The sequence below is a fragment of the Lethenteron reissneri genome, chromosome 8, assembly GCF_015708825.2.
Source record: "Lethenteron reissneri isolate LAM-NWPU_2019-01 chromosome 8, ASM1570882v1, whole genome shotgun sequence".
Lineage (NCBI taxonomy): Eukaryota > Metazoa > Chordata > Hyperoartia > Petromyzontiformes > Petromyzontidae > Lethenteron > Lethenteron reissneri.
Genome location: NC_083786.1, coordinates 11,864,603 through 11,876,749, shown reverse-complemented (window position 1 = coordinate 11,876,749; position 12,147 = coordinate 11,864,603). Strand labels below are relative to the sequence as shown.

General features: G+C 50.0%; 1 protein-coding gene across 5 annotated transcripts in view; it reads left to right on the top strand.

Annotated features, from left to right (window-relative positions):
- Positions 1–7,419, top strand: part of LOC133361266 (cysteine-rich motor neuron 1 protein-like) — a 43,213-nt gene extending 35,794 nt beyond the window's left edge. For 4 of the 5 annotated variants that reach the window (XM_061580220.1, XM_061580194.1, XM_061580202.1 and 1 more), the window contains one exon: positions 7,177–7,419. In XM_061580220.1, coding sequence (XP_061436204.1) covers positions 7,177–7,282 — 106 coding nt within the window. In that variant the 3' untranslated portion in view covers positions 7,283–7,419. Of the gene's footprint in view, positions 1–4,423; positions 4,526–7,176 lie in introns of all 5 variants that reach the window. The other variant, XM_061580210.1, reaches the window with a different exon arrangement.
- Positions 7,420–12,147: the final 4,728 nt, after the last annotated feature.

Genomic DNA, 12,147 nt, shown 5'->3' with positions numbered 1-12,147 from the left:
GCACACACAGCCCACCACCACCACCCACCACCCCCTACTGCCCCCGTGAGACGCACACACAGACCACCACCACCCACCACCCACCTACTGCCCCCGTGAGACGCACACACAGACCACCATCACCACCACCACCCACCACCCCTTACTGCCCCCGTGAGACTCACACAGACCACCATCACCACCACCACCCACCACCCCCTACTGCCCCCGTGAGACGCACACACAGACCACCATCACCACCACCACCCACCACCCCCTACTGCCCCCGTGAGACTCACACACAGACCACCATCACCACCACCACCCACCACCCCCTACTGCCCCCGTGAGACTCACACACAGACCACCATCACCACCACCACCCACCACCCCCTACTGCCCCCGTGAGACTCACACACAGACCACCATCACCACCACCCCCCACCACCCCCTACTGCCCCCGTGAGACTCACACACAGACCACCATCACCACCACCACCCACCACCCCCTACTGCCCCCGTGAGACTCACACACAGACCACCATCACCACCACCACCCACCACCCCCTACTGCCCCCGTGAGACTCACACACAGACCACCATCACCACCACCACCCACCACCCCCTACTGCCCCCGTGAGACTCACACAGACCACCATCACCACCACCCCCCACCACCCCCTACTGCCCCCGTGAGACTCACACACAGACCACCATCACCACCACCACCCACCACCCCCTACTGCCCCCGTGAGACTCACACACAGACCACCATCACCACCACCACCACCCACCACCCCCTACTGCCCCCGTGAGACTCACACACAGACCACCATCACCACCACCACCCACCACCACCACCACCCCCTACTGCCCCCGTGAGATTCACACACAGACCACCATCACCACCACCCCCCACCACCCCCTACTGCCCCCGTGAGACTCACACACAGACCACCATCACCACCACCACCCACCACCCCCTACTGCCCCCGTGAGACTCACACACAGACCACCATCACCACCACCACCCACCACCCCCTACTGCCCCCGTGAGACTCACACACAGACCACCATCACCACATCGACCACCACACCCACCACCACCCACACCACCACCCCTACTGCCCCCGTGAGACTCACACACAGACCACCATCACCACCAACCCCCACCACCCCCTACTGCCCCCGTGAGACTCACACACAGACCACCATCACCACCACCACAACCACCCCCTACTGCCCCGTGAGACTCACACCACAGCCCACCACCACCACCCACCACCCCCTACTGCCCCCGTGAGATACACACACACACAGCCCACCACCCAGCACCACCCACCTACTGCCCCCGTGAGATTCACACACAGCCCACCAGCACCACCACCACACCCCCTACTGCCCCCGTGAGATACACACACACACAGCCCACCACCAGCACCACCCACCTACTGCCCCGTGAGATTCACACACAGACCACCACCACCACCCACCACCCCCTACTGCCCCCGTGAGATACACACACACACAGCCCACCACCAGCACCACCCACCTACTGCCCCCGTGAGATTCACACACAGACCACCAGCACCACCCACCACCCCCCACCACCACCACCCCCTACTGCCCCCGTGAGATACACACACAGACCACCCGCACCCCCACCCACCACCCCCTACTGCCCCCGTCAGACTCACACACACACACAGCCCACCATCACCACCACCCACCACCCCCTACTGCCCGTGTGAGATTCACACACAGCCCACCAGCACCCCCACCCACCACCACCCCCTACTGCCCCCGTGAGATACACACACACAGACCACCCCCACCATCCCCACCACCACCCCCTACTGCCCCCGTGAGATACACACACACACAGACCACCACCACCACCACTCCCTACTGCCCCCGTGAGATTCACAACCCACCATCACCACCACCCACCACCACCCCCTACTGCCCGTGTGAGATACACACACACAGACCACCGCCACCCCCCACCCCCTACTGCCCCCACCCCCACCAACCCCTACTGCCCGTGTGAGATACACACACACAGACCACCGCCACCACCACCACCCCCTACTGCCCCCGTGAGAACACACACAGACCCCCACCACCACCACCCCCTACTGCCCCCGTGAGAACACACACAGACCACCGCCACCACCACCACCCCCACCACCACCACCCCCTACTGCCCCCGTGAGAACACACACACAGACCATCACCACCACCACCCCCTACTGCCCCCGTGAGAACACACAGACCAGCACTATCACCTACAGCTGCCCCGCTTCGTTGGGGCGTTCGCTCGCTGTGCAGGCAGGAGGGGTGAGCAGGCGCAGCCCTGCAATTGCTCGTTCGCGCCACTGCTGCCGGAAAGACCTCCACTAAAGGGAGATTTGCAAAAACCCTTCTGCTAGTGTGTGTGTGTGTGACCTACTGCTAGTGTGTGTGTGTGACCTACTCCACTGCTAGTGTGTGTGGTCTACCCTTCTGCTAGTGTGTGTGGTCTACCCTTCTGCTAGTGTGTGTGGTCTACCCTTCTGCGCTGGCCAGATGTCTTGGAAGACGTGGGAGTCCCCACGCTTTCCGTTATTAAACGTGCACGTCATTGATATCTCTGGAACGAGATCTATTTCGGCAAAATGAATGCTCATGCGCAGAAAAGGTAAAGGTAGTGGTTGGTGGTGGTGGTGATGATGATGGCAAAGAAGATGCTACCCCCCCCCCCTCAAGACGTCAGCAGCTCAGGTTAAAATGAGTATCTGGTGTGATTTGTAAAACAATAGCACTGGGGAGGCAAAGCAGGGTGGGTGTGATATTGGCCAGACCACTCAGTCGAACGCCTGCGCCTTGCCAATACTAAGAGGTGTCCGATCACAATTGTCTCTAGAGTAGGACGCTCCACAGGGGATCTTTGTCTTCTGTATATTTGTTTTCGTAGTTGTTTACATGGGGAGCGGTGGTGCAGCTGTTAGCGCACTGCACGACAAACCTGGCTCCACGATTCCTGCTTAAGGCCAACACCAGTGACGATGATCTGAACTGGTCCTGGGCCTCCCATAGGTCGACTCAGCCACAAATTAGTACCTGGTGAGGTGTGTAAACATCGCCACTGGGGAGACAAAAGCGTGGTGCTGGCCACCCACCCCCTCGTGTACCGTGCCGGCCATTCATAGCTACTCGCTAACAGCACTTGCCCCAACAGTATGTTGAGGCTATTATGGGGATCTATAGCTCTGCATGTGCATGAGTGGATTCACAATTGTGTGAGATGGGCTGGTCTGTTGGAGGGGCTAGCATCATTGTCAGGATGTCCTCAGCTGATTTCCCTTCGCACCTGTGGCACAATCTTGCATATATGGAGTAGGTAATAGGACTCGGATTGTAATAGTGAGTGATGGAACAATCACGTTCGCTCGGTAGAACTGGAAATAATATTCATTATTAAAGTGCACTGAAGAATTCAGTTACATCCATTGTTTTCCAGGTGGTGATTGGCTGAGCAGGGTCCTAATCCTAACCCCGTAGCGCCTGGCGAATTGGTGCTGTGCATTCAACATGAATTAGGGCGAAATATCTTCCCAGAAATTCTGCCCGCCGGCTTTTACAGAGAGTCATGAAACAAAGTTTGCATGAACAGGGCTACCGTGTTGTCTTGCAATGCCATTTGCCTTTTTACTTATACTGAAAGTTAGTTTGAAAACAAACTAAACTAGTTTACATATATACTATCATGTGAAAGGAAATACTGTCACGAAGCGACATGCATAGGGGCACAGGAGAATTGGATGTAAAGAATACAAGTTAAACCTACCGGAATGACATTTAAGCGAAACATCATTCAGGAAAGGAACACAGTGGGTAATAACAACCACCGTTCACCACTAAGTGTCAGTGACGTCTCCACAGTGCTCGTGCCAGGCTAGGTGCACAATACGCAGCAGCACAATTTTGACAAAAACCTGAGCACAATGAAAGCTTTTACTTTAAACGAACCCATTGATATTTGATATAAACCAATGCAAACACAGGGACAAAGCCGATCCTGCGTCGTAGGTATGCGTGTGCGCGTAGAACGTATGTCACTTCGCGTCGCATTTACAAATACCGTTATGAGCAATTTCATTTAAGCTTGGAGGCACTGTTTCAATCAATCAGACGTGACACCTTCCCTCCCTAGCTGAGGGTGCTTGTTCACAAAACTGTCAACGTCTTTATGACACTGGGACAAATAACTTGGGGCATTTTGTGCCTTTTTCTTATTTCGAGGGATTTTGCATGCGTGTGCGTGTGTCTTGACAAACGTACGAGTCTCGATGTGTTGTTTATTCGATGGCAAGCTTCTGCTCACGTTAATAAAAGCGAACGCGGTCTTTCGGCTTTGCTGAATGATTCATACCCCCCACCCCGGCATTGCGTCTGACCTCAGGAAACCCCTCGCTGAGCAACGTTCCGAGAATCCCCGGCACCAAATTGGACAATGAGATTGAAGTTCGGGCCCCTCTAGGAGAGCAGAACGAGAGGACGCAAGGTAATGAGTCCCAGTCCTGGATTTAGAGGCTCCTACATTTTGCGCAAACCGATTTGCATTGCTTAGACATATACACACACACGTTGACACTCTCATAGGTATGCTCGCGATGGGAGCATTTTGTAACTTGACATCGCAATCACCTTACACCAGTTGCTTATCTGTTTTGTTTTCTCAAATTAAAACATTTCATTTTCTCGGGAGGGAGAGACGTCGCTCGCGTTAGCAATATGGTTTTACACGCGGGCCGAAATAAGTCAATTTAATTACAGGCGTGACCGTACTAAACTTCCTTCTGTGCATTACAAATAAAATGCATCTTGTTACTACCATGGCAGTGGTGCACAAGTGCAAATAACAACAACAATTCGACAGATTTGTCAATAGCACTGCCCTAAAATGAAAACTAAAAATGTATAAATAATAATGTGACGTGTTGGGCAATGCCCCTTCATCGCAGCGGAGAAATGTCAACCTATCATACGTCGATTTATTTCCCTTACAGGGCAGTGTTATTGACGAATGTGTAGTCTTGTAATACGGTACAATACAGCGCAGAGGTTATCAAAACGGACACTGGCTGAAAATTCCATGAAAGACCTCGGCTCTTTTATTTACAGCGATAAGAGGGTAAAAAGGTGTTATTTTCTAGGCAACAGTGCAATGAAATGTACAAAGGAAACGTGCCTTTCCTTTGTACATTTCCCATCTCAATTTCCGAGCGGTGAACAAGAGGCCTGAATGTGTTTCCACGATCCATTAGGGCTGCTCTGAATTGTCGAGTCCAGCGAGCGGGGCAACACAACACGAATAAGTGACGTTAACAAAGGAAAAGCCAGCGCAATTGACTGATAAGGCCATGCAGGGCAGCATGTTCCAACCACGGGCAGGCTGCTGTTGATTCAATATAAATACTCACTTCTCATTATTTGATTTTGTTGACTGTTGTTTGTGCTCTTAACAAGCCCCTAGGGGTCTCCAGAAGACAAATTGATTTTCGTCCCCTCAATTTCTATATTTACCGAAGGTGAAACGCAAAGGGATTTAGAGCAAACCGCGTTCATTTGTAAAATAAATAAATATAAAGCCACTGCTGCGTGGTTTTTTTTGTTCCTTCGCTGCAATTTTACAACGAAAAGCACAATTCGGGAGAAAGAAATAGAACAAAAATCTCAACAAACGTGCACCGTCAATTGTTTTATTTATAGGGAGGAGGGTTGACACGTGCTACACTTGTGGACAGGTAACAAGGCCGTGTTTAGGGAAGACGACAACCCCAATTCCTGGGCCGGTCAATCAGCCGGGCGCGCACACAACTTGTGGCCCCTTTGTTTACTGCCGGGCTCGAGCTAATGGCCAAGGCGCCTATTGGGACTTCCGTTTCCATCGTAACGGAGCTCATCGCTTCGATCGCCTCCTCTCGCTGCGCAAATTACACATTACTTCAATTGGCTCGGGTCGCCACGACGTGTCACCCTGAGCTGTGGTCAGCTGTAAATGAGTCTAAGGTCAGGTGTTTGTAAACCTGAAAAAAACAATAGATTTAAGTGCCAACTCCGCTGTTGTTCATGCCCTGCTTTCTGTGCATTGCATTGGCAAGAAACGATTGCAATCCTAGAATTTTAATAGAGCACCAATTTTTTTTTTATGTTGCGGCTTTGGGTAAGGGCTCCCCAAGCCACCATCACCTATCTCGACCCTGCAAACATAGTGTGCATCGTAATAAAATATAAGTTCACGAAAAAACAGCTGTGACAATACCGATATAATTAAATGGAAGAAAAAAAAATCATTATGAATTTCATCACACCACATAATATGATGCAATTAAAAGCTCTGTTTTCCCAATGTAATTGAATTTACACACTCAGTTGCCAAGGCACTGCAGCGCTGGCAAATCTTCACTTGTGAAAAGTCATTACACATTTGGAAAGCAGTTGACAGGACCGAAGCGAACACTCCCTTGGGATACAAATGTTTAGGAGCATGCCCGCCCAGTATTAAGAAGAGCTAAGCTGGTGGTTTAAACCTCAGTATGGGTTGTTGGGAGGATATCTTGACAGCGATAGGGCACTCTGCCACGCTTTTTTACTAATCTACGTGAGATGTCCAAGGGGATGATGGGACCCCACACACGAGGCTCAACTGGCAGCGTAGGTTGCAGTGCAATTAACACTGCGGCATACTCTCCGATGTGTTTTTTTGGGCTTGCCGCGTTGTTGATGGGCAGGATATTCTAACTGTTCGCTCGCTCCACACGCTGGGAGCTGCTCCAGGAACTGAATTCCTGCGCGTAACAATCATAGGTAAAAAATGAAATTAAAATTAATAAAAATAAAATCGTAACAATTCAGTTCCCGAAGAAGCTCCCAGCACGAGCGCGATCGACATCATCCCGAACGCACACACGAGAGAGAGAGTTATACCGCCACAACCGATGCAACAGTGTGGTTATGACCAGGGCTTGATTTCTCGTGGAATATTTTCCAGCCAGGGCCCTCTGCCAACTCCTTTCACTACCCCCCGTTTCTAACTTGGGGGGGAATTATTTCCGCAGCTCGACTCCCAAAAGCAGCTGGGGCTGAAATGAATCTCCAAGAATATAACCCTCACCCACCTCCCCCCCCCCCCCTCTGCATTGTCCGTGGCAGATGCCGAGCAAAACCACATCCCAGAAGCGAGGCGCAAGGGGGCTGCTGCTGCTGCCGCCGCCGCCGCCCTGGGCGATGGCTCCGTCTCTGCGGGCGGCTCACGTGACGGTCCTACCACCTCCAGCGGCGGTGGCGGCGTGGCCGGCGGAGTCGCCTGGGGGCTGGCCGTGTCCGCCGTCTCGTCGGCCGCCCTCGCTGTCCTCCTCTACCTCAATCGCAAGAACCGCTGGCTCAACCTGCCCTGCTCCTTGGCCAAGGTGAAACGTGCGGACACGTAATACGAGCGTGGGGTGAGGGGGGGTCAGATATGCCACGCGGTACTCAAGTGCTCGTGGCACGACGGCGTTTGTCCGGGAAGTCCCAAGTGTCGTCGTGACGGTGGCTTCAACCTGAGCTGCGCTACGAGACGGCGCCACGAGTAAAATGGTTGTCCCCTTCCCCCTCCTCCACCTCCGATTAGCACGGTTGGCTACGTACGGTGCGAAAGAAGTTCAAGACGCACGATATACGTACCTAGGCGGCACGCATGGAGTGTGATGTCATTGCCTTGGCCGAAAAGGCTTTTTTCCGTTACTGCCGGTGCTTTGTCAGCACATTTTGGGCATCCCTGTTGGTCAATTTGTCCAGATGGACGGACAGAGCTCATAACCTGAGTTGTAAAGCCATTATCAACATTATAATGCAGCAGCATCATCAAACTGAGTTTCATTCCCTGTCACGGCTACTTGAGTGGGGAGTGGCCTCCAAATCGGATCTTGGGCGGCTCTGCGAGTGGTGAAATCGGACACAGTTTACTACCTCCATGCCTACAATCCATAAAGGACATTTTGTACAATTCTTGCTGTACTGCATCGATGGAGTGCTCTTGCCTACAAGGAAACCCACAAGGATGTTGCACAGGCCAAACTCTGCGAATGAGTCTCAGAGAAGTGAAAGCCAGCCCAGAGTTGGACTGCTTAAGGGCATTCTGCTGGAAAAAAAAGTCGAGGAGACTCATGGGCAGATGGCCCACGTGTGATTTTATTTGGCTGTTAAACAAAGCTTTGATTTATTACTTCACCACAATCCACCAAGGTAGTGCATAATAAATTTTGTGCAGTTTTGAGAAAGCTATAGTTTTATATTGTGTATATATGATCAATTTTGTTAACTGGGGAATGCATTTGTCTAAATGCATCTAATGCAATTGTTTTCTTTGAAAAGTTTCAATTATCCTTGCATTTTTACGTATATTTACAGACCTTTTATCAATGACCCGTTAGTCTCCCACACTTTGCTGGTCAGCTTGGATTGAAGGTGGGGGAATAGTTGTTGGCAGCATAGACCAGTACAGGAAGATATTTTACTGAACTGGCCCCTGCTGACAACGCAGCAGCCTACATCACCTGTTTTATGCACTGCGGTCACTCATCTACGCGCTATCCAGGCTCACACCTGCTTAGCTTCCGAGTTCTGACGAGATCGTGCGTACTTGCACCATAAACCCTACTGAAAGCATACTCCTGGCTTACCGCTGCACCCAGACAACGATCAATTCGCTACCCATGGCATTGACCTTTCCACTTCTCCTCCCAGGAGGTTCAGGAGCAGTCGGTGTCTCTTGGCGCGTGCTCCGGCGCCAAGGTGCAGGAGGGCGGCGCGCACGCGGCCACGGAGGCGCTGGCCGACGCACGCCCCAACAAGCGCTCGCCCAACGCCGTCGTAGCCTCGGCCAGCATCGTGCTGGAGAGCACCGAGACGATGGATCAGCCCTAGCTTCGCTGCGGATAGAGCACGGCAGCGTTGCGCACTCCGACACTCGTCCCGTGCACAGGAAGCGAGGTCTCCGATGTGTGTTTTTTTTGGTTGTTACCCAGAGCCGGCGCTAGGAAGCGTGCTGGGGGCTGGGGCACTGCACCACCAATCGTTACCGTTGGCCTTCCAGACAAGTTGATTCTCCTTAGCGGTGTATCTTTGTCATGCCCCCCCCCCTCCACACACAACAGTACTACTGCCTCCCCCCTGTCTAAGGAGCTGGAGTCAGACGGGCCTGGCCGTACCGCGTGTTGTTCGGCATGGTGTCCGATGTGTCAGCTCCGTGAACCGGAAGACGAAGTTGCTGAATTCACTCGTGCAATTGCAGCAATTGATAGAAAAAAAGAGATGAATTGAGTTCCTGAAATGTACGTGATACACTTTCGCTGTGCTGCATTACCCGTGCCCCTGGGGGTTTGTGGAGATATTTCTTACATAGACTGTCATGCAACCCAGAAGCATTTGTGTAGTGTGCCAAACTCTGCTGATGAGTCTTGGAGACGTTGAAACCGGTTCCTGAATTCGGGAGCTTCTTCAGGATATAAATGCAGTTCATGAATTCCGTTCCTGTAGAAGCTCCCAGCACGTGGAGTGAAACATCAGGGGTCGTGACATAGATGCAGTGCAACACCAAGTACACATTGGAGAGTTATACAGGGCAGCTGTTAAAACCTACGCACGGAGGCTAGCATTCACAGAAATGTTCAATTGTGCCATGAAAAAATAACTTGCAGTTGTAATGTTCTTTTTTATATAAGACTAAATAAAATAAATGGACCAACATACAAAATAAAACCTTAAGCAAGAACTAAACCCAGTATATCACTGCATTCCGTAACGACTAACCACGTTTCATTTAGGCTACAACTTTACAGATGGGTCAGGAAAAGGATAACAAATGAGACGATGAACACACCAGTCAAAAATATAACAGATTCGTGAATGAAATCACAATTCATCGAATCGCCGAGGCACGATTCGTTACAACTAGTTACCCACGGCTCGCATTCTCAATCAAAATTAAAAAAAATCCCCATCGTTTAGAACAGACCCTGTGCCCTCCCCTCCTACCCTGACAGACGCGCCAGCTGCAACCAGCTTTGGGTGTTTAGCCAGATGAATTTTCACAATAATTCATGGCAATCATTCACGCTGCTGAAATTCAAACTTGGCGATCGATGTTAGGCTTGAGGGATGCTGTAAACAATACCGTTCCACCTGTTGGTGTGGGCAGATGACATTCTTTATGAGCAGATGTTCAAAAAACCCTGATGTATTTAACGTCAATACATTTTTTTTTAATCATCTGATGGGGCTTTTAGAACATTTGCATGTTTACAAATTAGTCATTCCCCCTGATCCTATTGTCTCCACCGTATGCTTGTCCCTCCCAGGAAACGATCGACCATGCAATGTGTCCCTTACTAATCTGGTACTAATTGTCCATTGGTGGTTATTTTTTTATACACGAAGGCAGAATATATTTAGGTATTAGGTCAGGTTTAAAACGCAGTTGTCTTTAACGTTGAGCAACCTAAAATGAAAAAAAGTTGCACGAAAATTTATGAGTTTTTAAAATTAATAAATGATGCCGTTTGTAATGTGTACCTTACTTCTCATAGGCTACGTGAAATACGACCGATTTTTTCCCTTCCAGCAAATTGGTAGTGGAAATTGGCAATAAAACTGTTAGCAATTGCAGTGGCCTTGGTGGTCAAACGCATCAACGGGCTATCGCACAAAATTGGTGGGCACCTGAAAGAAGCCATCGCAAGAAAAGCGACTTTCTCTCTCCCACGCCATCTGTCACGAGCGCCGCATTCAAGGAATGTCTCGCACGACAAAACGAGTCAGAGAGGGCCCACGACCGATTTGTCCTCTGAAGACTGCCGATAGTCAGAAAGTTATTCCAGGGTGATTGGTGCGAGTTTAATAGAACTGGCCGATAATATATAATTTTAAGGAAAAGGTTCAGATTCGGTGCGATTAAAAAACATGCAATAACAGAATGTCGGGATTAGCCATTCCGCAAACTCAGCTTGCACTTGTAAAATTAGTAAGTTATAAACAAAAGCTGTAGTGTTAAAATGTAATATTTGTACTTACTCGACTTTTTAATGACATGTAAACGTCGGCATCTACAGCACACTTACATTTGTGAAAAGCCAAACTCCTAACAAGTACGAAATCACACGGACCCTTTTCTCTTGCCAAAGCCCCCACTCTCTTAACCATTAGAGCACTCGCCCCGATCTTAACCTCTAACCTTTAACCCTCTGACCACGATTGCCCCCGTATTGCATTTCGTGTTGAGAAAGCCATCACTGATTGACGAAAACACTTCCACGGATATGGTGATGACAGATGGAAGGTGGGGAAAAACATGCAGAAATGCATTAACGTTCAGCCCTTGCCAAAACAGGCGGGCAGAGGTGATGTTTATATTTATACCGGATCATAGCTTTCGACAGTAGGCTTGTGTTTGCATATATTGCTTCATCCCAACATGGAAAATACAGGGTTGTTTACACAAAGGCACATCCGACGATAACTTGGAATGCTTTAGAAAGGGTTTCAGTTGTTTAGAAATAACCCTATATTATGGATGATCTGGATAATTCTCTTGTTTTAATAACTGTAATGAAATCTCATCACAACGAATTACAACATTGCAGTATAAAAAAGTCACGTAGAGGCGAGCCATTACCATCAGATTAATCAATTTGTTCCATGCTTTAGGCTACAAATGATTGCCCTGCACATACCATTTGGGCCACGACTAAGATTGGGTCCCAAACCTTTTTTAAGTTCGGTGTTTAGACCGAGTTTAAGTTTAAACAAGGACGAACATGCAAATGCATGCACCCAAACGGTATATACACCAATGTCATGTCAACGTCATCGACGAGGGTGAATGCCCGACAGATGTTTTCCATCTTTCATGATCATCTCTCATGGCCCCCTGTTCCCTCCCAAATGTGACCTCAGGATTTGTCCCACATATGCCACATTCCTTCTCATCACTTCTCAGTGACTCTTGCTTGTCGCCTCTCTAGTTAACGCCTCTTCATTCCTCCTGTTATACATGATTATGTGCACACCACACTACAATGTGCACTGTGTGCAGACACCAATTCGTCCACAACTTTCAAACACGTCGCACTCTACAAGCAAATA